Genomic DNA, 23,178 nt, shown 5'->3' on the forward strand with positions numbered 1-23,178 from the left:
TATATGCATGCACATTATGTACCTGGATACACAATCGCCTTATCGTCCTTCAATGGGTTAGATTTCTCCATCTACCTACAACCTCAAGACCTGATATCTAGACAGCAGCCCCCTCGAAGGCGGTGCTGGTAGAAATTCCTCATCAACTCCTACTTTAACGCATGCCTACCTAGACTATGTCCTATCTTGACGCTCGTCTTCTTTGTAAACTTACATCTGCCTAGCTAGGCGCGGCGAGGCCGGGCCAGCAAGTCTCGTCAGCTCCGACTGCTACCCCCTAGAATCATCTGAACACTCGGACAAGGTAGTGCCGTAACAGAATATTGGCGAGTATCTACACTACTGTATATCCATCACCCATCTCATCCTTCCTATCCACAAGCCCTAGGTATACCTACCTACCTACTGCATACCTACCCACAATGCAACAGTCGTACTACCGCCCAGTGCCAACGCCAAGTCAAGGGCCATCAGAACCTCAGTCTCAACTACAAACACACACGCTGGATACTGTGCCGGCGTGGGTCGACGAACGGCAGGATGCCAACCATGGCCTGTCCGCGGACACTAGCCCGGATCTACCTCTAACCACTATCAGACGTCCACCATCCATTCCTCCCTATCTTCAGCCCCCCTACGGCTTTTACAGGGCATACTCGCCGTACTTCAACACATCTATTCCGGCAGCACGAGGCTACCTTCCTCAGAGGTTGCAGCAAGAGTCACGCCCAGTATCCAGGGGGCCTCGTGCTGTGCCCCTACGAATATCACGTTACGCCGCAAATCTAAGTAGCTCCGGCCCTAGACCCGTCCCTACCCTGTCCCTCCCCTTGGAGCGACCGTATTCGGTTCCTACTTATCCAAATCAGCATACTAACGGTGGAAATGACGATGGCATCACCCCGCCGCTACGACCGGCCACATCCTCCGAGGTGGACGACATTGACAAGCTTGTCCCCCCTCGTCCATTGGTGTTTCCGCAACGTAGAGCTGCTCAGGAGGGTAGGAATGCCCCTCATGCCCTGCGGAAGGGTAGTGTAGAAGATGCAAAACCTGCTCAGAAAACCCCGTCCACACGTGCCGTTGCGAAGCGTGGTTCCAAGAAGCCGGCTCCAGCGTCTGTTAGTTGCGGGATGGAAACCGTGCCTAGTAAGCCTAGTACAACCTCAGCCGTTTCTCCGGACAAACTAGCAGAGCCTCAGAAAAGACCCATTGGGTCGACGGAACCTGAGTCAAACCCTGTAAAGAAAAGCAAAATCAATGTGATTGGAGGCCAATTCGAGTCCATCACCCCCCCTGGCCGCTCGGTTGACAGCTTAGAAAAGGTATCTTCGACAGCAGATCCCCTCACACAAGAAGCTCTGTCTACAACGCAAGGGAGGAGGCAAGCAGGGCGCGGCGACGACGATACAACAGTGACAGGCTCGGATGTCGAGGAAGAGACTACCACGACCATGCTAGCAGATGTGCAAAGCGTAAATACGCCCCTGGAGGCGCAAGAAACCTCCACAACTAACGAGACCGGAGGCTTAAATGATACCTCTGCCCCGAACCACGGCGATACTTCCCATCGCCGAGCTCCGTGCCCTAGATATAGCAATGCCTCCGCGCAGTGCGACACGGCCCCCGAGCTCGCCTCCAGCGCGACCCAGACCGAGCGCGAGGCTTCGGCTTCCGCGTTCCGCGCGCCCACCCCGACTGTAGCGAGCACGCCGAACGGCGACGCGAGCCTCGCGGAGCGTTCCTCGACGGCTAGGCTCGGCGCGGCGCTACGGCTCCAGCGCGACCGGGGCATGGACGGCTTCATCGAGACGCGGCTTTCCGCGGCGGGAGGAGGCGGCGCTGGCGCGTTGGAAGCCCTCACGAACGAGATCCTTCTGGGCATGGTGATGGGCGCTGCCGCCGGCGCCGACGACGACGACGACGACGACGCCGAAGCTGACGCTGGTGGGGATACCGCGCTGCTCGACCAGGTACTCGAGATCATGCAGGCGTAGCACAATCCCGTTGCTGTTGGTGTGGACAGCGGTAAGACCTATTTTTACGTTTATTTCTTTTTACGAGAAAGGAGACAAAAAAGGACACCAGTCGCAAAGACCTCGGCTACGTGTGTGCATGCCTCGGGAGATAGGCACCTACATGGGAGGGCCACCCCCTTTCGAGACGAATAGGTAGAGGAGAATAAACAATATTTGCCACCTACTGCTTCGAGCGCACACGGTAAACCCGCCTGTTCTAGCCTGAAGGCCGAGGGAGAAGGAGGTAAGGAGTGGAGCGTACTATATTGACACGTCGATACTTTGCCCACTGCTTTCATATATACGCACATTCATCCCCTCGACACCGCCAGCGTTGCTCTCTCGGACGGACGTGCATATACTCAGCCAACCCACCCCTATTCGTCCCTCCGTATATCTCCGCGCGTAAACCGACAGCCGCAGGCTGAAGTTGCTATCATCCTACGCGCGAGCCCTTCCCGCAGCACACCAAGAAAAACAGGGCGTGGGATATGGGAAATCTTTCATTATAGCGCCTGCTATCCCCTAATCCTATACTAGGTTATCCGTTCCCATCCCTAGAAAGCTCACGTAGCAGATGCTTCTTGCCAGCTACCGAGGTCAGCGGGTGGACAAGACAGGTAACTAGGCGGTCTTGAGCGGACCACGAGATGTTTAACGGGTTGCCTTCCTTCGTTTTCCGTCCTTCCTCGATCCCTCCTTTCTGGCCGAGCCTATTTTGGTCCCCCTCAAATCCAAATCTGAAAACAAAAGAGGGTATTCCGCCTAGCTACTTATGTCCGGACGCCTAATCCAATGTTAACCGAATAGCTTATGGGTATCGTCTTGTCGCCCTCAGGGGCTCTTTACCAGACCGGTTTCATTAACCCCCCCCGTTTCTGGTGGCCCCGCCTACCATTATCACTTGTAATTGTGATCTCCTAGCAGGTAGGTGGGCATATGTCGGGCAAGTCCTTAGAGGAGGCAGACATTCCGCCCAACTACATCTCTTCGCTTGTAATACCCCTCAAGTGCCTATACTGCTTCACATGAAGCCGTCATCCTCTGTCTCGTCCTCGTCGTGCGCGATAGTCAGCTTGGCCGTCCCCTCCATGGCCGCGGTCAGCGCGAGAAGGTTGTTAACGAGCTCTTGGTTGCGAGTATTGTTCTCTTCTAATCTGCTCCTCAGACTGCTCGAGCCCGCGAGGCTTGCCCCCGCACTTTCACCTGCCCCTGCCGCCGCTGCGCCCACCTCTTCCGCCTCCCCGGCTGGCGCGCTTGACCTGCGCATCTGAACCCGAACCTCCCCTGGTATACCGTCAATCCTGACAGCTTGTGTCGCGCTGCTGCTTCCCGCCGGCGGTCGCGTGACAGGTTGTCCCTGCTGGCCCGTGCCGACAAGATTTTGCAGGAAAGCCGAAGCGTCCGGGCACCCGTCCATGAGCCACTTGAGGCAGAGCTGGGTGCGCTCGCGGCAAAAGCGGTTATTGTCGTCGTATAGACAGCAGTTGAGAAGGGCGATTATCCCGTTGTGCTGCAGTATCTGGAGCTGAACCGTCGGGTTACCCGGGGAAGATTGGCCGGGTGGCGGCTGGAGTAGAGCTGCGAGAATAGATAGAACCTGTCCTTTTATCCCGGACCAAGGAAATTCGTGCGGCGGGTCGGCGATGGGGGGTGGGGGAGGCGGAGGCGGGGGCGGGTTATTCGATGAGGATGCCTGGGGTGTCGAGGTTGTGGTGGAGGGCGTAGTGGGCGGTTCGTTTCGTCGCGTCCCCGGGAATGGCGCTTTCTCTACCCCGACGTCGAGACCTTCTAGTAGTTTAAGAAGTTCGTACACGGCCTCGTAGTCGATAAGATGTTGGCGTAGAGCATATATCTCGGAAATAGTGGATAGAAAGTCGAGGTATTGCACCAAACCATCCTTAGCACGCTCTAGGTCCCAGTTATCTACTGGAAAGTCTCCCGGATCCAGCCGGCCTTTACGCACCTCGCCTTGAATCTGCATCAAGGCGATGCACTCCGGCACGATGCGGCTTCGAAAGATTCCGTACAGATAGTTTAACATTTTCCCGAGACGGACATCCTCTCTCGCGAGGCTTGTCTCCACGTCTTCTCCATCGGGATCATGGGAGGGGCTATAGTCCTTGGACGGGTAAAGGGACGTGCGGAAGAGGTAGGTGATGAGCCGGAGCAGGACGGTCTGCGCCGGGGAGATAATGTCTTTCGGGCTTCGGAGGGCCGACCAGGCGAAAGGTATGAGCGCGTTCTCGTGCATCGCCTGCACTATCTGGCAGCTGATCTGAAATATGAGAGACTGATCATCCTTCTCCCATACGGCAATGAAGACTAGCATTTCTCTCAGGAGATTCCTGCCGCAATCAGTCGCGAGGAAAATGCGGCACCGGGCATGCTGCAGGCTCTCGCCAAAGCGAGTCAAACCGGAACCAGCTGAATCCAAGATACACAATTTGACTATCATGTGAAGCGCCTCGATCTGCTTGGGGTCCAGGATGTTTGGCACCTCGGTAAGTAGGCCGGTCATTGGTCCTTCGCCGTAAGAATCGTCATCGTCGGGTTCTTCGTCGTACTCGTCGTACTCGGGAGCAAAATCCGGGGTCGCGTGGGGTGCCTGGTTCTGCCATTCGACATTGAGAGTGTCATCTACAGAATGCTCGTTTATGTCGCTCGGCTCCTCTTGAGGCTCCGCCGCTGCGTAGCGCTGCATGAGGTTGGTCTCGCACTCCTTGATACGCTGGGGAACCAACTCGATCGGGAGTGAGGCCAAGCCCCAGTCGCTAGGATTGGGAATGCGTGCGCTGTCCCACCACTGATCGAGCTCATGCGACACACGCCCGTATGCTCTGTCCTGCTGGAATTTGTCCGTCTCCTCCGGGTTCCAGGTAGAGACCACCTCGACAGCCTCGTCGTAGCTATCGGGCTGCCATGCCCACTTCTCTGGCGGCATATAGTTACAGGCAAGAATGTTATCTTCGTGCGGTAGCCACCGATCCTTCATTTCAGTGCTCTGTGCGTCGAAATATTCTCTGCATATGTTGGCTGCAGTCTCGCACATCCTCGAGGATCTCTTGAGCCAGTTGAAAATCTCCTCTCGGAGATAATTGTTTCTGAGGGTCGGAGAGACGGGGAGGCTCGTGTCCGGTCGGTCTTCCGGCCCCGGGATACTCTCGGCGTCTGGCGATTCAATCAACACTTTGTACCAAAACATCATTTTATTGCGATCATTCTTAGAGATCCAGTTGTGTGCCTGCTGCAGGGAAGTCACCAATACCTTCTTGCCTATTGATTGTCAGACAACACCGGGGATGATGCCGGGAGATTGGACGTACAGAGCTCTGTTATCTCGTTCAATTTGGTCCTCGAGGCTTCTTCTTCCGGCATCTCTCCATCAATGCCCTTACTAGTGACATTGACACAAAGACATATCGCCTCGTACACCTCATGGTCGAAGTAAATTGCTGCTGACAGGTCCTGGGGTACTTCCGGGTCTGTGGTGACGAGTAGATTCCGGGCAATGTGCATTAACTTGTTAAGCATCTGCAGAGCTTCTTTTAGGGGCGCGTAGTTCTTGATGATCAGAGCTGTGACCTCGGGCGTGGTGATGTCGATAAACTTGGTCTGTACAAAGGGCTCGGATCGCACGCCAAGCGATTTCTCGTTCAGGTCGCAGATCGTAGCGGAAACGGCCCGGCGTAACCACATCCACACCCGCAGATTTCTCGAAAGGACTTCCCTGCAGCTCGCGTATTAGTTGGACGCCGGGCTGGGGATCACCTTAGGGATGAATGACGTCCTAATAGTCGCCGCTTACCGAACATCTTTGAAAGTGTGAGTCTTCTCGAGGGTCTTCGAGATTATGCTTGTGACCTTGGCTATAGACTGGGGTCCCATGACGGGCGACTGTGTGTAATGGCCCTCGAGGCAGATCAAAGCCGAGGAGAAAATGCGCTCCTCGATGGAGTCATTTTTCCATAAGTGACCCGCGTCGGCGTCGACCTGGTTGGTCGGCCTCGAGGGAGAGGACGGCATGTCTACGGTTTAGAATAGCTCTAGTAAGCGATGGTCTCCAGTATTCGGGAAGTTGTCGCGACTATAGATAACTCGGGCGCCTGGGCAAAGTGCAAGATGTCCTCGCCATTGACTAGGAGGGCGGAGACGAGGAGCCTGCTGGTGAGCGGTGGTCAAAGGCGGATGGCTTAGGCAGACAGAGGGCAAAATAATGCTATGCTCTGCTGGCGATATGGGGTCAGACGGTGGTTGAGGGAGAGAGAAAGCTGTTAGAGGATTGAGGGCAGGCAAGGCCTAACATGGGAAACTTCTTCACACAAGCAGGTACGAGTAGGTACTTACAATGACGTCTGGTGGGGTGAAGAAGCTGCTTATGTACATATGCATCAAGCCGGCCTGATCTACTATAGCAGTATATAGGTCTACAGAGGTTATGCGTCTATGCATATAAACAACTATACCCCGTATTCACCACCCCCCTTTTTTTGAGGCCAAGGTTAAGGGCAACTCCTTACAATAAAGCAAGTACAGAGCTAAAACGACGAATGCATTCTAGGAGGCAGTTTAGAAGGAAAGATTTATAGTAGGACTCGATAGCATTAGGATACAATAGCTTTCATTCGACGTGCTAATATCGACCTAGTCAATATACCCGAGTTCTGTCTTGCGGATCTGCGCTGTAGGAAGGTAGACAGAGTGTAAGGCGACGTTCCCCTCCTCTTGGCTTTCACCTTTCTAGCAAGTCGCTACTCAGCCTTGACCTTCTTTAACTCTCCCCGCTGAGAGAGGTTCGTCCCTCTGCGGCATAGACGGCTGTTCTGCGATGGCAGGACCCCGAAGATGTAATCCGACATCTCCCAGTCCTCGGATCCGACAGCGTTCTGCGCGTAGAACACGTCCCACGGGTCCATCTTCTTCTTGAGCCGGTACAGCCGGTCGTATTTGTCTCCCCAGAACGACTGCTGGAAGTTGGGTTCGATGTAGTCCGACTCCGACAGGTAGGCCCCCGAGCCCGGCGACACTTGCCTCCATACCACGCCCCAGTCCGAGGTTAGCGTCGTGCTCCAGATCGTGATCAGCTCCGTATACATGTCCTGCGTCCACGAGACGATGTCGACCGCATGGAGCACCGCCTGGCGCCACGCCGGGTTGACAGCGCTGTCCGGGTAGCCGGATTTGGGGGCTGCCGCCACGTTGTACCCGGATACGACTCCGCCGCTGTCCACGACGTATCGGATAGCCTCGAAGGTATCCGATAGCTTCGTTGAATTCTCCCAGTTTTCTTTAGGGAAGAGTCGACTGCCGTATCGCGCAAGATTCGATCCCCATGATTCGAGAGGGAAAGACTTGTCCCATGCCTCGTAGAAACTGGTGTATTCTTGGTAGACTGGCTTGAGATCGAGCCCGATCTTTCCCACGGCATTGAAGAAGGGCTGGCTAAGCGCCTGCAATTCAGACTTGGACATGTTTGGCGCAAACCACGGTGCCATATTCCAGACGTAGTTGCCGCTCGTCGCGTTGAGGTTGAAATGAGCATAGTTGCCGGCATCGGTGTAGTTGATAAAACCTTGGAAATAGGCGCGCACGGCTTGCCAAAACTGCCTGACAGATACATCGTCCCCGGTAGTTAGGCTGAAACTCATCGTCGTCACCGGAATTTCGGGGAACGCTTTAATTACCATGGAGGTTACAACCCCATAGGTCGACCCACCACCACCCCGGAGGGCCCAAAAGAGCTCAGAGTGAGATGTTTCGCTTGCTGTGACAAAGCGGCCGTCGGCTGTTACGACTTCTATCGAAAGGACCTAGCGAAGCCGTTAATCAAGGAGCTCAAACTGGCGTGCAAAACACTCACCTGGTCTGCCGCCATTCCGTATATGCTCGATAGGGGAGAGTGGCCACCACCGAGGATATACCCTCCCGTTAGGCCGACCGTCTATGGGTATGTATTAGCTCCCCATTTATCTAAAGGGTAAGCCCCATTTGGCTGGGGAGAGGAGGACGCATTTACCTTCCCTTCGGCGCCGACGATGGTGAGATTATGCTTATGGGCAGCTTCGTACGCTTCAAAAACTTGGATGCCGGCCCCCATCTTAAAAGCCGGTCCCCTGTATGAGCCCTCTTCATAGTTCTCATATAGCTGTATGTCTTTCAAATTGTGAGTCCATATAGAGAGTGCTCCGGCTCCGGTGGACTTGGCGCCGTAATCGTGACCGGTATTCTTAACGACGAGCCGGAGGTTAAGGCTGCGGGCCATGTTGATAGCCAGTTGAATCTGGGAGACATTGGTTACGTTGACCGACATGGTTGGGTACGCTCCAATGGTGCAGTTCTTAGCATAAGGATTTATCGTGTGAGGCACACAGGAGGTGCCCTCGAAGAGAATTGCGTTGATCGATGTGGGATCGTTTGTGCTTAGCAGGTTTAGATTACTGCTTATTGGTTTCTATTGGAGAAGTGCTATAGCGGTGTACTTACTGGATGTAGGAACTGTCCGACCAACGCGACGTGATCTCCCTACATTTGGCGGCATCTTGGTTTCCATAATCGCTATAGCAGGGAGAAGCGAGCGGTGTGGTCTGAATAAGACTGCCACCTAGGAGGAGATCAAAGACCCTCTTAGTGACGAGGCCGGGGTATGCGACGAATTCATCGGGGAAGGTCTTGCAGGGCCCGATGGTAGATTGGTTAGCCGCAGTCGCCGGATCGGCGAAACCAAACAATAGGATGTTAGTCAAGCCGAGTCCAGTTAGATTTTTTAAGACGTCGTCCGTGAGCTGCCGAGTTTCCCCCAGAAAGAGGTCGGCCGTTGCGTTGGAAGAGGACGCGTTGGTGGTGACGAAGGCGGGGGAGACCGTGTGCTCGTTGGCAACTTTGGGAGTCAAGTAGGTGCTGGGTTAGCCTGTTGAGCAACGGTGTATTCGCAAATACCACCCTCCGAAAGATTCACGATATGACTGACTGATGGCTTCGCCATTCACGATAATCGTCTGAGCGAGTCCTAGCCGCGAGAACGCCGATACTAGGCCCACCCCGAACAGCACATTAGCATACATGGCGATAATCGCGCGTGGTCGAAGGTGGAGCAGAGGTGGTGAGAACAGCGGAGGAGGTGAGGAGACCAGAGCTGGCAGAGAAGCCCTTGAGGTCTCTGAGGGTTCAGATGTATCGCAGATTCCTGGCAACCACTTCTTCCGGGAACATGGCTCACCACTATGATGAAAGGCAGGTCTGGACTGGAGAACGGGCATGGCTACTTAACGGGTAATTTCCGAAAATGGAACCGCACATACAAGACGACGGCGGGCACGCGCCGTGATGTTATTAGTCGGTGGCATTAGCCGACATCGTGGCCATCTACACCGGCACTTCGCGGGCAACAATCGTCCTAGCGAGGTAAGGTTACCGAGTTTTCGTCTTCCAAGCGTGAGTTTCTAGAAGGCGAGTCGCACCATCTCACGCATGGTACGCTTGGTATACGTGACCGAGTATTGATTTAACGATATTCGGAGCACGGCCACGGAAGGGGGATAAAGGGGTGGACATCGCGGATAACCAGCCAGACCTCTATTGGGGGGAAGGGGGGCGGGTGTGTGAGATGGTCGACCAGGTTAGGTTGGTAGCGAAACAGGTGTGTGGGCATACGGATCGGACCATAAGCGCCTTTCGATTACGCACATATCCCCAGATATGCAGGACGATCCCGGGGGCGACGACGAGGTTGAGGAAATAATGCAACATGCAGGGACCAAGTTAGACAAGTGCCGGATCTGGTGGAGAGCCTTAGGCGTTGATTGATGCATTTCCGGCTACGCATGTTACGGATAGATGAATATCCCCCGCTTGTCATCGCATCCCGCTAAACTGGTTTAGTGGATAAGTCGTAGGTAAGTACTTCACTAGGTACATAAGAGACCTCGCTCGCTGAATTGCGTGCTGCGTGTGGCGCCGTGGAGGGGAGAGCAGAGATATGAGGGGGAGGGGCACGAAATGTCACCAATATCGCAGCCATGCATTAACGCCTCACCTACCCCCCTTTGCCCTTATCACCGTCTCTTTTTCTCTCAGGCCACGACGACGGCGCGACCGTTTCGACCTGCCCTTCACTTCCCACCCATTGACCCGGAAGCAAGGGGCCAGATCATCTAGGAAATACTTATGCAGACACCTAAATCCTCCTAGATCCTCACCAAAACTCCGCCGCCGTCCGAACAAAGTCCGCGATAATGTCCGACCTCCCCGACACCTTCGACCGTAAGCTCCACCTCTCTCTTCTCCTCTCTCTGCTCCTACACGCCCTTCCCTAGGCATTTCACCAGGTCCCTCTCCACTCCCCCTATCTTCAACTTACCAACGGCACGGCATTCATCATCATGACTACTGCCCACCTCGAGCCCCCCCCTCGACTGACCTAGTCTCTCCCCGCAGGCCCGGTCCACATCGCCGTCATAGGCGGGACTGGGCTCTACAAGATCGAAGGGTACACGCCGATCGCGCGCGTGAACCCGCTGACGCCGTGGGGCTACCCGTCGGCGCCCATCCTGATCCTCGAGCACGGCGGCGTGCCCGTCGCCTTCCTCGCGCGCCACGGCGTCCACCACCAGTTCGCGCCCCATGAGATCCCCGCCCGCGCCAACATCGCTGCCCTCCGCTACCTCGGCGTCCGCTGTGTCGTCGCCTTCTCCGCCGTCGGCTCCCTCCGCGAGGACATCAAGCCCATGGACTTCGTCATCCCCGACCAGGTCATCGACCGCACCAAGGGCATCCGTCCCTTCACCTTCTTCGAGGGCGGCCTCGTCGGCCACGTTCCCTTCGGCGATCCCTACGACTCCAAGATCGCCGACGTCGTCCGCCGCTGCGCCGCCGCCATGCAGGGCGAAGGCGTCGTCCTCCACGGCGAGGGTACCGCCATATGCATGGGTGGGTTCCCTTCCCCTCCTCTTTCCTCCGCGGTCCCCTCACCCTGCTAACGCATATCCTTCCCCGGCGCAATAGAAGGGCCTCAGTTCTCGACTCGCGCCGAGTCAAACCTATACCGGTCGTGGGGCGGATCCGTGATCAGTATGTCGCTGTTGCCTGAGGCGAAGCTGGCGCGCGAGGCCGAGCTCGCGTACCAGGTGATCTGCATGGCTACCGACTACGACTGCTGGCACACGACCGAGGACGTTGACGTGTCGATGGTCATGCATTACATGGAGAGCAACGGCCGCAACGCGCGCCACCTTGTCGGCGCCGTACTCGACGAGCTGTGCAAGCACGAGAACAGCGACCTCGTCACCGCCAAGCACTGGGAGGGCACCAGCAAGGGTGCCGTCATATTCTGCACCAAGCCCGAGGGCCGCAACCCTGAAGCTCTCAAGAAAGTCGAGTACCTGTTCCCCGGGTTCCTGGATTGAGCAATAGGGGCTTCGAGAAGGGCAGAATGAAACAGAAAAACACTAGGCCACAACGGGTTCAACACCAAAGCTACGGTAAAAGGTAGATATGCTTATATAGATACCGTGATAGACTAATCATGATAGACGGATTGGATGCGAAACACGAGTCGTCCCTCGAAATAGTATTGGTAAATGTAAATGTATTCGATCAAAGCCACAAAGCCGGGTATTGTATGTCGTTTCTAGTAATACTGCTCTGCCCACCACGCGACTCCTATGTACAATATCTTCGACCTATCATCGTCGCTTCCTATATCACATTAGCGTGTACAGCGCCCTGACGGCTTTCTCGGCGGCTGCTATATGCCAGGGACGGATGTCTGTCTCTCTGTCCACCACCCCGCGTGCCCTGGCTAGGGTTCCTAGCCCCCGGTAACATATAAGCATCTCCCGCAGTAGTGCCTCATATGCTCTAGGATTTCCTTCGTTGTGGACGATGTTGACTTCGAGAACTACGGGCGGATCCTCGATTCGGGTTCCGCCTCGCTTTACCAGATACCCGCTGACGAGGGCGGGGGAGAGCTCTGTCATGGAGACGGAATTGTTCAGCCTGTGCGATAGGACGGCGCCCCAAGTTTGGTCCGTAATCTCCGTCAACGTAGAGTCGGCATCCGACTCCGTCGCGTTGTTCTCGTTCGGTGTCGGCGCGCCCGTAGCCGCATTCTCCCGTATAGGGGTGGGGGGGTTCCCGCTTTGCTCTGGGGACACCATGGACCCCTGTGGTGTCGAGACTGGAGTTGTGTAGAACACAGACAATACGCTACTAGGAACCTTGACAACAGGTGGCAGTAACTGTAGAGACGGGTCCGTATCTACTGTGACGAGCGTCAAGCTCACTGATGCTTTCGATTCTGCCTGTGCGAGGCCTGACCAAAGTTCTATCTCGGAATGCTCCATCGTACCGCATTTTGCGATAATAATTCGCCAGTGTACTTTCCAGGTGGAGATAAAATCACGGGTCGCCCCCCAGATCTCCGTTGCAATATCCGCAAGAGAGGTTGACAGAGACTTTCCCTTTCTCCCTAAGCAGTACGAGGCCGTCATTTGTTGACTGCCCCTATTATCCGTCCACGCGGCGGTGATCCACCTGCCATCTATGCTTTGCGCATAGGCAATGTGGAGGCACGTGTTCTCGTGTAATAAGGATGCGGATGGGACCGTTGTTAACTTGAAATCAATCATCCGCGGGGGTGGTTGTTCGAGCACGATAGATGGTGATGGCGTGGCGCTATTGAATTGAGTGCACCTGTCGTATGTCTCCATCGCCAGCCTGGAGAAATCGAACGGGGATGGCATAGCAACCGTACTCGCGGATGCCACGAATTCCTGAGGTACCAACTGCAGGGCTAGGTTGTTGACGATGGGCAACTTTTTGCTGGACATCAATCTCTTGTAGCCTTCAAATATTTGGTTGAAGATCACGCAACATTCAACTATAGATCCGGCCAGGTCCGGGGAGTAGACAAAGAAGACCACAAAATTGACTTCTTCGGCCGTTATGGATGCGAGCACTTGGCAGACTTTGGATACGCAGCTCGCTAATGCTGGCTTCAGGAAGGGGGAGGTTTTGCTGAATGGCGCCGCGTCTTTGTCGACGCTAACGGGGAATATTCCGTTCTCCACGCCAGATGTCGTCGGTAAGCGGTTGAACGAGCCTAGTTTTAACGACTCGTACACGCTGCGCATTCGGTCTGTGAATACGAGCATATCATCTAGGAGGCCTTCGTAATCGGGAAATATGCAGATGGCATTGACATCCTTGTTTCCCGGAGATGGGCTTAGCCCTAAACTCTCCCAGAAGGAAACGGCCGACGGAAGGACAGAGAGCTTCGATTCATATCGCCGTAATTCAAAATGGGGAGAGGGGATTTGGAACAAGTTGCTCGGCCTCATCTGATCGACGCCTGGGGGCCTCGGCTGCATCCTGGTCGGCTGGCCAAGCAGAGGCACATCTTGGAGCTCGATGAAGGGTCGGAATTGGTACTCGACAGCTAGTCCGAAGCAAGGAGGGAGACTAGACTTAATCTCTTGAATCGACTTGCGGGCCAGCCCGGTAAGCTGGCGACGCCGGTCGGTTCTTGATTCGAGCGGCGGAGATGCAGTGCCAACTAAGAGGGTGCAGGTGGAGAACTGGTCGGTCAGGATTTGCGCAGCCATTATCAACTGATCATCCGGTAGGGAATATTGAGTCCAGGGAGGCTCCGGGTCGGCGAAATATTTGGTGAGAGAGAGGTCTGCTTCGGATTTGTAGCTTTGGGGGAGGTCTAGGGACAGATGCGGCGAGCTCATGTCTACAGACTCGAACTCCCTAAACGAGGTAGCAAGCGACTCTCCGTCGTCGTCAACCAGCCGCCGCCTCATGCTCAGAGACTTGACTGGTGACAACGGCTCATCACTGTCGTAACTCGAGTCATCTTGATCGGACACAAGGCTTACTTCATCGGCATCTGAGTGGATTTCCTCGATATTCGAGGGGCTTTCACGATTCAACGCAGGGACTTGAATACCAGACGCGCGGATCAAGAGCTGCCCCACATTAGAAGGCGCGTCTTTTAGAAGTTTCCGATTCTTCGCATGGCGCCGGAGATAGTCCGTCATAGGCGGCTCGTTCAAATGAGACGGCCTGGCCTCTTTCGGTCGGTCGATGGTATAGCCGTACCGACCGTTTCCCTCGTACTTGCTATTCACGATGGACAAGCTTGGCCCAAAATTTACCTTGTCGAAGATGCTCCCCTGGCGAGAGACCTTGATGCATGAGTTTTTTCGGGTGGCCTCGTAGTTATCGAGGGATGCTCGGATCCTTTTAAACACGGTATCTGGATCGAATGGGCTAGCAGGTCTCTTTACCCCCCTGGATTGGGACCGGTAGGCCTCGGATCCGGCTTGGCGTCGTGCTTCCTCTCCGAGTGAACTTCTCGCATGCCGAAGCTCGGGCTTCGCGAACGTTGGGGCAGTGGGGATGCTAGGCAATCGGATGTCGGAAGAGTCTGCCTTGAGTTGGGGCTCCGGTGCCATCGGAAGATCTGCCGTAAGGTCCATGTTTGAACCTACGTCGGGAAGATCGGGGAGACCTAGAGAGCCTAGACCCATATCACCCGGTTGTTCGTCGAAGAAGTTGAAATCGGCTTCGGTAATATCATTGTCTCCAAACATATCGGGGCCAAGCTCGCCGAAGAGATTCTCAGATTCGAACGAGGCGCCTATACGCTCGCGCTTCGCTTCCATGTTTTCCCAGCCATCATTAAGGGACTGAGTATTGTGAACAACATCGATTTCGACTGTTGTGGTGGTCGTCGCATTGTTCCCAGGACTGGATCCTGTGCCATCCAACGATTGAGGCTCTGTATGATTTTGGCTACCTTCGGGTGGCGTTGGGTACAGGCCCCCTGTAAGCATTCCGGCGTTACCCAACCGTTGTAAGGTTAAAGGGGAATGTCCATTCGCGTGTTGGGCTTGACCGTCTGCGGCGTCACGAGCTACCGCAACCTCCCTCTCCTTCATGTTTTTCGCTAACAGTTCATCTCGTTCCCTAGCGCCTTGAAACCAACTCCTCGCAGCTTTTAGAGTATCGAAGCACCGGTCGGGGGAGGACGTTGACTGCTCCTCCGTGTCGGCTCTGATTGCCAGTCGCGAAAATATCTTACAAAAGCAAAGGTTGGCGGGCCACGATACGCTGTAAGAGCCTGCTAGGGGAGTTCTTTTCCCATCGACGGGCTGCTCTACAGGCTTTCGGCGCATCCGATGAAGGGTAATCCAGTTCTGGGACCCGTTCGGGGTACATGGGACGTTACGGGCCTGTAGAAATTTGGCACAAAAGCTGCGCCAAGGACCGTCGTCTCTCTCGGACCGCATCCGTAGAACCTGAGTATCCGGCGACTGGCCTAGGTTGCTTTCGACGACTGTAGGTTCAGACAGAGAACTAGGTTGGCAAGTGGCAAACATTCCGAGCGGAGCGGCTAATATGGTAACGCCGAAAGATGGCAACATGTGCCCGATATTTTGAGACAGGCTAATAATACCCTCTGCGGGAGAGAGAGCTAGGGATATGACAAGGCTACCTGTCGTGGTAAGGTATATACGCAGTGACGCGAGAACGGCGATTGCGGCGCTGTAACTATGGTGAGCTTCTTTGGAAAGAAGCAGCGTTTGGCAGCTTAATGGGATGGCGCCAGTCTTGGCACAGAAGCTCCATGAGACCGCCGAAAGGGCTGCAGAGATGAAATATTGGTAGGCGTCCCTGATTAAAACTGAAGAGCTGACCAGTTTCAACTCCTGGTCGGCTGTGGCCGTGGGCGTCGGAAAGGACTGAAGCGACGGAAGGGTGGCGGACGGCACGCTCCTGTAAGCCGAATCGAGGGCGGACGACCCGGCCGACGAAGAGGAGCTAGCAGGTGTGTTGACGGTGTTCGGGCCATAGAAGCGATTCTTCGCGAGCGCGGCCGACTCGAAAGCACCCTCCTCGACAAGTGAGAAGGACAACCCAGCGTTGCCGACCGATTTCGGGAACGCGGAACTGCTGGCTGCATTTCCCTGAGGCCTGTCTTTTCTCCATATATGGAAGCACCACAATCTCCGTCGCGCGGTATCATAGTAGGCCAGGAAGCCATCCTTCCGAAGCGTCGTCTCCAGTTCGAGCGCCCTGGGGTCGAAGGAGGTCGGGACCGGGGTGACGGGGTCGTAGAAAGCGAAGCTGACAGAAGATATATTATTCTAGACGTCGAGAAGCCAGTCAGCGGAAAAGGGCACAGGCAGACAAGCAGGAGAGGTGAGGAGCGCAACGGACAATTACTAATGCATTAGTCTCGTATTCACCAGTGTCCATATCGTAGATCGTATCAATCATTCCGTCGCAAGAGTCGTTTCCATATAAATGGCGTCACGGGCGCCGTCGGACCAGGAAGCAGAAGCAACGGTTACGGGAAGATGGAGATACAGCGAACGATATGAATACTGGGTATCGCGGTTGTTAATTTCAGTCTCTGAGGTCTCCAGCACGTGCTGAACTCCATCTCCGCTGCGCCTACGTTGACCAGAGACGAGGCGAGGGCGGAAGCGCAGGGGAGAGACAGGCAGGCGAGCGCGCGGACGCACAGCTATCGAGCCATCGAGATGCCGTCGCGGTTGGCGTTGATAGGATCTTGTCCTCGAAGGCAGAACAGCAGCAAGACCACGTTACCGACGAGACACCGCGGATGGGAAGGATTGAGACTCAATCGTGGAGGGAATCGACAGTTTGGGGCGGCGAAAAGGGCGGAGTTGGCGGTGGATTGTGATGAATAGACGAAAATCCCTGTATCGAGTTGTTGCTGAGCCTCTGGCTCTAGGCGTGACCAGGTGCAGGGAGCCGGGAGGTAGAGAAAGGTACCCACACTTAAGGTGTCCTGCGATCTCCGGCAGAGGCCACCTTTGGGTACCTAGACAGGTACGTACCGGTACCGATGCGAGAGAACTGCCAGCGGCCCTGGGCACCTGAAGTATGGGATGTACGCGTGCACGGCTTCTATGGAGGTACATGCTGCCTATAGGCTAAGGTGCTTGACGAGGCAGGCGACATCTGATATCAGGCGCAGAGGGGCCAATCAGCCTTGGAGAGTCTCGCAATTGGCGGGTCGCAGCCGTCCAAGGGACCTATCCCAAGTACTGCTACCACACTCCACGGGCCGTGGCCAATGCCAACGTCGGTACTGGTACCACGTTACCATCCAGGGAGCATCGGAGCCAGCTCCCACTGAGCCTAGGCCTGGGGCAAGATCTCACCGTCGGACCGGCCAGGGAATGTCGGGCTAATGCATGGAAATGCGCCTCTCGTGGCTCCCGGCTGACTTTTCCTTATCGCTCCCTATCGCGTCCTATCGCGTCCTATCGCCCCTCTACTTAGAGCGGCCCCATTTTAGGTAACGCTGCAGCAGATCTGCTGGCGGATTTTTTTCTTCCTCTTCTCGTTTTGTGCTCGTGCGTCTTTCCGGCCGGCCGCAGTTCGCGCGATCAAGTCTCGACTTCTCTCCCCCTCGCTCTCGTGCAATCAGGAGACGCCGGTGACCACTCGCTGGCACGAACGTCGCCATGAAGGCCACCAACCAGGGGGATGTGTCGGTGTACACCATAGCCGGCGCAAACACGGCGCGCCCTCTTCCGGATTGGTGCGAGATGCCCTCCCACGCCTACGTCTCCCGGCGCAAGCATTGCTCGGTTCCGGGCCATGGAAACAGGTGCTAACTATACTCCCATGCAGGCTCGCTCGTCGCCGGAAACGCAGCTTGAAGTCCGACCCGGAGTACCAGAATCGGATAGAGCTTCTCCAAGACTTCGAGTTCGAGGAGGCCAGCCAGTGCGTGCGAGTCTCGGAGGACAACGATTGGATAATGTCCACGGGGACGTGTACGTTGCCCCCGGTCTCCCCTACCTACCCTCCGCACTCTCTCCAGCAGGCCATCGTATTCTCCAGAATAGGGCGAGGCCCTGGCCGCGGGACGAGATGCTAATCTCTGCTGGCAGACAAACCTCAGTTTCACGTTCACTACCTACCTCATCTCTCTCTGTCGTTTTCGAGGCACACGACGTCCCTCAATACCACCTTCGTCCTCCTCTCGACCGACTACTCGAAATCGCTCCATTTGCAAAGCGACCGGAGACTAGAATTCCAAGTAAGATTCGCGTAGCCTCGAGACGATGAATCCAGCGTCTCGCAAACTATGCGCTCGTCCGAGGACGCTAATATCTCGGTAGACCCCCGCCGGTTGTCACTACGGGCTACGCTTGCCCAGGTACGGGCGAGACCTCGTTTACGATCGACATGCTACCGAGGCATTGATTCCTTCCGTGGGACTGGATTCCGATGGTAACGGCGAGGTCTTCCGAGTCAATCTAGAAATCGGGAGGTTCGTCAAGTCGTATCAGGTCGATGTGGGGGCCGACGAAGGCGTCGAAGGCGGCTTACAAGGGAGCATCGGTGTTGGAAGTGTGAACACGGCAGCAATCGCCGAGACGAGCCACAACTTACTGGCATTTGGGACGTCTATCGGCTCCGTCGAGTTCTGGGATTCGCGATCCAAGGCTCGGATTGCCGTTCTGGGTGGTCAGGAAGGCGAAATAACTGCTCTCGACTTCAACCCGTCGGGGCTTTCGTTGGCGACAGGTACCTCGAACGGTATAGTCAAAATTTTTGACCTGCGGAGTCCGAAACCACTCCTGCAGAAGGACCACGGTTCAGGATTCCCGATCAAGAATCTGATTCATATGACGACGTCTTCGCAGGAGAAGAAGATCTTATCTGCTGATAAGCAGATGATCAAGATCTGGGACGAACTCGATGGCGAGACCTGGACGTCTGTTGAGCCATTGGTCGACATCAATTTCGTCACATGGTGCAAGAACACGGGAATGATTCTGACGGCTAACGAGGGCAAACCTCTGCATAGCTTTTTTATACCGCAGCTAGGATCTGCGCCGCGGTGGTGCCCGTTCCTCGACAACATGGTTGAAGAGATGGCCGACGAGGTCAGCACCGAGCAATATGACAATTTCAAGTTCCTCACTCTGCCGGAATTGAGGTCCCTCAGCCTCGACCACTTGATCGGCAAGACAAACCTATTACGCCCTTACATGCACGGATATTTCGTGGCTTCGAAGCTGTACGAGCAAGCTCGGTTAATCGTCAACCCGTATGCGGCGGAAGAGGAGCGTGCCAAGCGTATCAAGGATAAGGTTGAAAAAGAGCGTGCCAGCCGCATCCGCGGAAATAAGAAGGTCAAAGTCAACCAGAAACTAGTCGATAAGTTGCTCAAGCGTCAAGAGAGGAGGGCGCAAGTGGACACGAAGGCTGGGTTGCTTGGTGATGAGCGTTTCGCCCAACTATTTGAAGACGAGGAGTTCATGATCGACGAAAACAGTCACGAATTCCGGGCTCTTCACCCAAGCACGAACGCCGACGGAGGGGCAGGCGCGGCCACTACTTTCCAGAGAGCGACGTCAGACGAGAGCGAGGAAGACGCAAGCGACGTCGACGAAAGCGACGTTGAAGCCGCTCCCAAGCCGGATAGAGAGAGACAGATGGTGATGCGCGTCCGGGCGTCCGGTAGCAGCAGTGGCCGCTTGTCGAAAGACACATCACTGGGTTCTAGGACGCAAAAGCCGGGCCGGGTTAGCAAAGCCCGAACCGGCGACGTGGTTGGAGAGAGAAAGATCACGTTCATACCAGAATCGACGAGGAAGAAGAAGACGGAAGAGGCCCCGATCGCGCAGGCGAAGGATAGACGAAAGGACTCGCGACGGAGCGCTAGTAGTAATGTCTTCAGACGACTATGATACCCCTAATGATGAAATAATTGGACGGATTAAACAGGATCCCCAGTGCGAATCGCCTCCCCCGTGACTCCTGGCTCCAGTTTGGAGAGGGAAAACAACCCATGCTACCCCGAATACCATCCCACACCGTCCGTGTTGGCTGCCAATGCCTACCCCCTCTAGATTGCCGACGCTCGCCTGCATTTACTTCCTGGTCCACCTGTGGCCTCTCCCTTCAGGGCTCTGCCGAATGCTTCCCTTGGCAAGGCCTTTCTCGATATCTTCAGCTCGGAGTTTCGGCGTCGGCGGCACATCGTCTAGGCGAACACGGCCGCGAGACGAATTGCTCGACGAACCCTTGGCCGACTTGGGGAATTCGGACCGACGGGGTGTGAGAGCCGTGACCACCCTCCTCGCCGAGCGCCGGATGCTCTCCCTAACCTTCCACTCCCTCTTTTTAGCCAAGTAGAAGAGCACCGCCATGGAGACTAGTTCCTGTATTAGTGTATTGTCAAGGCACACGCATTGGGGGCCTCTCGTATATATATATAGGTATGCGTGTGTGTACGCATGTATGTATGTAGGGGAGTGGACGAGCGTTTTACGTACTGCCTAGCATGCAGACAACTGCGACGACGACTATTATCGCGATCATAGCCTCGTGGGAGATCTGCACGACGCCAGGGCTGCTTCCCGACGCGCCAGCCGAGTCGTCGATGCCGCCGCCCGAGTTGGCCGAGCCGGACCCGCTGTCGCTACTGTCGTTCCATGGTCCGTCCGTCTCCAGCGGGAACACGTCGGTGGTGGGAGCCGCGGCCATGATGACTTGCAGCAGGCGAGACGGCGAAGGGAGAGAGGGCGAGAACTGGTTCGTTTACTGACTAGATACTAGCCGCGAGCCGGCGCTTTGGTTCTGGGTGGTACGACGTGGGACGACCGTTGAAGAATGTGAGCCAGCCTCATCCAGCCGTATGGGAGGAAAGGGAGAGAAAGGAGAAGGGCTAGGATTTGTATCACGCCACGCTCGCGCGGGCACTGACCGGGTACTTATGAGCGAGGTGCTGTTGGGACCGGAGGGGAGGGGAGGAGAGCAGAGAGGAGGAGGAGGGGGGTCGGACCGCTTAGCAGAAGCGCTAGAGCAGATGTGTGTTTTTTTTTCTCTCGAGGGGCCTCCCTGAGATGTGACAGGATATGCATGGTGGTGGGTTGGACGGGTATGTGTTAAGTCGATAGGCGTGGGAGAGGGAGAAAGAGAGGAAGAGAAAGAGGGCAAGATGCCTACGAGCCTACGAGCCTACCTACTACTACCCGCACACACACACGCACACGCACACGCCTACAGGAACCGTGTGTGATGTGTGAGAGGTAGAAGATGTGCGTGCGGCATGCGCAGCGTTAGCTGTAGTCTCCGACTGGCTCGACGCAGCACTGGCAGTTGGGACGTCCAGGGGTCCCGGCACTTCGGCGGCTCGCGATTGGGCGCGGCGGCGAGCTCACGTCGAGCTGGAGCATTGAGATCTCCGTGATCCTAGATCGTCCCGCAGCCGCCATTGGCTGCCGCGCCCTCGAAGCGCTTAGCCCAGGGCGCTTTCGCGCCTTGTCCCATTGCCGCTCTGCCAATCAGCGCATCGGCGACAGGGGGTGCGCCGCATGGGGTCGCTCTCTGAGTCTCTCTTTTGGGGTCTTCTCGTCCTCATTTTATCGTCGCCCAGGTGTGCGCAAGTGCGGATGGACCTATGGATGGGCGTGCGAGGCGGGCTTGTTTTAGAACTTGTGCAGTCTTCGTCACATCTGTCGCCCACGGTATTCCCGTCTTAACCCCCCGTCCTGTCTCTCTCGTCGCAGTCTATCGGCACTTCTTTCTTTAATCCCTCCTTCTTCTGCTGTTTCCTACGTCGTATCTCGTGGTCGTCGGGCATGGGCGAGAACTCGTCGGGTCACTATCCGCTGAAGAATTTCGCTTCGTACCGTACGGTCGGGTTACATTATGCCGGCATTCGACTTACGGCTCGACTGGCTGCTCAACTGGGTTACATACGCCCTCTTCTCTCTATGCGTAGCAACCTCCAATAGCCGCGGCTCTATAGCCCTCTCCGTCTACTCGATAGGTGGTGGGCCATGCTTTCCTCTGGAAGGATCAGCCAGACAAGCCATCAACACCCGCTCTAGCACAAGTCCTGGCCGTGCCACCGGTCTCGCCATCTAAAATAGCAGCGGTATGTCTACCTCCGTACTACGCCCGGGTTATCGCGTAGCTGTTCTAAGAGGTCGAGGGACGACGCTCTCTGTTCTCGCATGCCCGCTTTCGGCGCCCGATCCTGATCGAAGCCGTCGTCTCATCTGCCGCCCTGCCTGCGACGCAGACGCTTGAATGCAGCACGTAGAATGGGCGAGTATAGAATCCTTTCCCCTCAGTCGGCAGCATCTCCGTAGAAAATCGGTAGACAGAGACAGCCGTCGCGCCTACATCGTTTCTAGTAGCGCTATTAGCCTTGCGCATAAGCCACCCCCTACCTATACCTCCCCCTATTGTAAACCGGATGGATGGCGCTCTCGCGGTGCATACGTTTTATTAGTGGCGAGGAGGGACCAAGGGGTGGTGGGCGTTTACCCGCGTGTAAGTTAGCTGGGTTGCGCGGGATGCCTAGACGAGACCTCCCTTCCTAGCTTTACGTGTACACGGGTCCTCGAGTTACCGATCCCACGGATGGCATCCATGGCGGGGAATGGGGTAAGGGAAAAAGAAGCAGGGCAAAAAATAGCACCCCCGACTGCATGACGCGCGGAGGCCGGCCGTAGTTGCGGCCTCGCCAGTCCTCGCGAAGGCTTGGCCTATGCGGCCGCTCGCCAGTCAGGATCCTAGCGGCCGACCTTCCACGGCTTTCCTGAGATACCACGTGTATCATATAAGGCCAGAGGGATATATCACACATTCCGGCCGGGGCTCGAGGCGTCTTGGCCGCCACTCCCCGCCGGTGCTCGATGCTATCTTTAGCCCGCGAAGGCTAGTAGGTAACAGGGCCCCGTCCAGACCCTCAGCGTCGCTACGCCCGCTTCCCAACGCGAGCATATTAGCTCTGAACGCCTATCCACTCGAGCGACTCTTGCGACGGAATGTTTTTGCGCGTGGCTGGACACGTAGTTACCCCGGATTGGATGAGTCCGGATTTGTTGATGTCTGCTCGATCCAGTGGACAAGAAGGGCCCCGAGATCGGGGAAGACGATCGGTGCTATGCCGGCTTCTCATCTGGGCATTCTTTTTTCTCCCACCGATGGGAGGAGTCGCATCTCAGCGGTAATTACGACGATAGCCTCGAATAAACGCGTGCAATGATGACCCCATCTGTCGACAGAAAATAAGCCGCCTTTCGTGCCCTAATATCAACATGTAAATACACATGATGGTATTCGAGTTAATGTAGTATTACGCAGC

At 55.8% G+C, this 23,178-nt stretch overlaps 8 protein-coding genes across 8 annotated transcripts; 4 read left to right on the forward strand and 4 right to left on the reverse strand.

Moving 5' to 3' along the window:
- Positions 1-74: 74 nt before the first annotated feature.
- On the forward strand, positions 75-1,979 carry GGS23DRAFT_576568 (uncharacterized protein). Its single transcript, XM_051516860.1, has 2 exons — positions 75-1,475; positions 1,528-1,979. Exons 1-2 carry the CDS (start codon positions 423-425, stop codon positions 1,531-1,533), a joined length of 1,059 nt encoding a protein of 352 aa, XP_051370091.1. The 5' UTR covers positions 75-422; the 3' UTR covers positions 1,534-1,979.
- A 1,006-nt stretch (positions 1,980-2,985) lies between these two features.
- Positions 2,986-6,152, reverse strand: GGS23DRAFT_148642 (uncharacterized protein). The gene is made up of 3 exons (XM_051511342.1): positions 5,827-6,152; positions 5,345-5,748; positions 2,986-5,294 (listed from the first exon to the last, which is right to left on the reverse strand). Exons 1-3 carry the CDS (start codon positions 6,042-6,044, stop codon positions 3,043-3,045), a joined length of 2,874 nt encoding a protein of 957 aa, XP_051370092.1. The 5' UTR covers positions 6,045-6,152; the 3' UTR covers positions 2,986-3,042.
- Positions 6,153-6,769: 617 nt separating this feature from the next.
- On the reverse strand, positions 6,770-9,079 carry GGS23DRAFT_611928 (FAD-binding domain-containing protein; the record flags this gene model as incomplete). Its single annotated transcript, XM_051520448.1, has 5 exons — positions 6,770-7,828; positions 7,879-7,959; positions 8,035-8,437; positions 8,502-8,895; positions 8,986-9,079. The coding sequence occupies 5 exons, from the start codon at positions 9,077-9,079 to the stop codon at positions 6,770-6,772; spliced, it is 2,031 nt and encodes a 676-aa protein (XP_051370093.1).
- Positions 9,080-9,962: 883 nt separating this feature from the next.
- On the forward strand, positions 9,963-11,582 carry GGS23DRAFT_576577 (phosphorylase family protein). Its single transcript, XM_051516861.1, has 3 exons — positions 9,963-10,277; positions 10,452-10,943; positions 11,019-11,582. The coding sequence occupies exons 1-3, from the start codon at positions 10,250-10,252 to the stop codon at positions 11,417-11,419; spliced, it is 921 nt and encodes a 306-aa protein (XP_051370094.1). The 5' UTR covers positions 9,963-10,249; the 3' UTR covers positions 11,420-11,582.
- Positions 11,568-16,518, reverse strand: GGS23DRAFT_148739 (mediator complex subunit 13 C-terminal-domain-containing protein). The gene is made up of 2 exons (XM_051511343.1): positions 16,245-16,518; positions 11,568-16,171 (listed from the first exon to the last, which is right to left on the reverse strand). Exons 1-2 carry the CDS (start codon positions 16,302-16,304, stop codon positions 11,717-11,719), a joined length of 4,515 nt encoding a protein of 1,504 aa, XP_051370095.1. The 5' UTR covers positions 16,305-16,518; the 3' UTR covers positions 11,568-11,716.
- Positions 16,519-17,432: 914 nt separating this feature from the next.
- GGS23DRAFT_148780 (WD40 repeat-like protein) lies at positions 17,433-19,857 on the forward strand. The gene is made up of 4 exons (XM_051511344.1): positions 17,433-17,601; positions 17,694-17,839; positions 17,957-18,105; positions 18,188-19,857. Exons 1-4 carry the CDS (start codon positions 17,525-17,527, stop codon positions 19,763-19,765), a joined length of 1,950 nt encoding a protein of 649 aa, XP_051370096.1. The 5' UTR covers positions 17,433-17,524; the 3' UTR covers positions 19,766-19,857.
- GGS23DRAFT_148853 (uncharacterized protein) lies at positions 19,857-20,979 on the reverse strand. The gene is made up of 2 exons (XM_051511346.1): positions 20,354-20,979; positions 19,857-20,232 (listed from the first exon to the last, which is right to left on the reverse strand). Exons 1-2 carry the CDS (start codon positions 20,562-20,564, stop codon positions 19,949-19,951), a joined length of 495 nt encoding a protein of 164 aa, XP_051370097.1. The 5' UTR covers positions 20,565-20,979; the 3' UTR covers positions 19,857-19,948.
- Positions 20,980-21,646: 667 nt separating this feature from the next.
- GGS23DRAFT_148788 (uncharacterized protein) lies at positions 21,647-22,032 on the forward strand. The gene has a single exon (XM_051511345.1). The coding sequence runs from the start codon at positions 21,732-21,734 to the stop codon at positions 21,948-21,950; it is 219 nt and encodes a 72-aa protein (XP_051370098.1). The 5' UTR covers positions 21,647-21,731; the 3' UTR covers positions 21,951-22,032.
- Positions 22,033-23,178: the final 1,146 nt, after the last annotated feature.

This window comes from Durotheca rogersii (genome assembly GCF_024521655.1).
Source record: "Durotheca rogersii strain YMJ 92031201 chromosome Unknown GGS23scaffold_18, whole genome shotgun sequence".
Lineage (NCBI taxonomy): Eukaryota > Fungi > Ascomycota > Sordariomycetes > Xylariales > Xylariaceae > Durotheca > Durotheca rogersii.

What these genes read in the sequence shown, in the direction of transcription:
- GGS23DRAFT_576577 (XM_051516861.1), top strand. Translation starts at nt 10,250, where the DNA reads ATGTCCGACCTCCCCGACACCTTCGACC. An exon ending in CCTCCCCGACACCTTCGACC is followed by an intron (nt 10,278 to 10,451) that starts GTAAGCTCCACC and finishes CTCTCCCCGCAG; the next exon opens with GCCCGGTCCACATCGCCGTC. An exon ending in GGGTACCGCCATATGCATGG is followed by an intron (nt 10,944 to 11,018) that starts GTGGGTTCCCTT and finishes CCGGCGCAATAG; the next exon opens with AAGGGCCTCAGTTCTCGACT.
- GGS23DRAFT_148780 (XM_051511344.1), top strand. Translation starts at nt 17,525, where the DNA reads ATGAAGGCCACCAACCAGGGGGATGTGTCGGTGTACACCATAGCCGGC. An exon ending in GCGCGCCCTCTTCCGGATTG is followed by an intron (nt 17,602 to 17,693) that starts GTGCGAGATGCC and finishes ACTCCCATGCAG; the next exon opens with GCTCGCTCGTCGCCGGAAAC. An exon ending in ACCGGAGACTAGAATTCCAA is followed by an intron (nt 18,106 to 18,187) that starts GTAAGATTCGCG and finishes ATATCTCGGTAG; the next exon opens with ACCCCCGCCGGTTGTCACTA.
- GGS23DRAFT_148853 (XM_051511346.1), bottom strand. Translation starts at nt 20,564, where the DNA reads ATGGCCGCGGCTCCCACCACCGACGTGTTCCCGCTGGAGACGGACGGA. An exon ending in AGTTGTCTGCATGCTAGGCA is followed by an intron (nt 20,233 to 20,353) that starts GTACGTAAAACG and finishes TACAGGAACTAG; the next exon opens with TCTCCATGGCGGTGCTCTTC.
- GGS23DRAFT_148642 (XM_051511342.1), bottom strand. Translation starts at nt 6,044, where the DNA reads ATGCCGTCCTCTCCCTCGAGGCCGACCAACCAGGTCGACGCCGACGCG. An exon ending in CACACTTTCAAAGATGTTCG is followed by an intron (nt 5,749 to 5,826) that starts GTAAGCGGCGAC and finishes CGCGAGCTGCAG; the next exon opens with GGAAGTCCTTTCGAGAAATC. An exon ending in GAACGAGATAACAGAGCTCT is followed by an intron (nt 5,295 to 5,344) that starts GTACGTCCAATC and finishes GACAATCAATAG; the next exon opens with GCAAGAAGGTATTGGTGACT.
- GGS23DRAFT_576568 (XM_051516860.1), top strand. Translation starts at nt 423, where the DNA reads ATGCAACAGTCGTACTACCGCCCAGTGCCAACGCCAAGTCAAGGGCCA.
- GGS23DRAFT_148739 (XM_051511343.1), bottom strand. Translation starts at nt 16,304, where the DNA reads ATGATTGATACGATCTACGATATGGACACTGGTGAATACGAGACTAAT. An exon ending in AGACTAATGCATTAGTAATT is followed by an intron (nt 16,172 to 16,244) that starts GTCCGTTGCGCT and finishes CTCGACGTCTAG; the next exon opens with AATAATATATCTTCTGTCAG.
- GGS23DRAFT_148788 (XM_051511345.1), top strand. Translation starts at nt 21,732, where the DNA reads ATGCCGGCATTCGACTTACGGCTCGACTGGCTGCTCAACTGGGTTACA.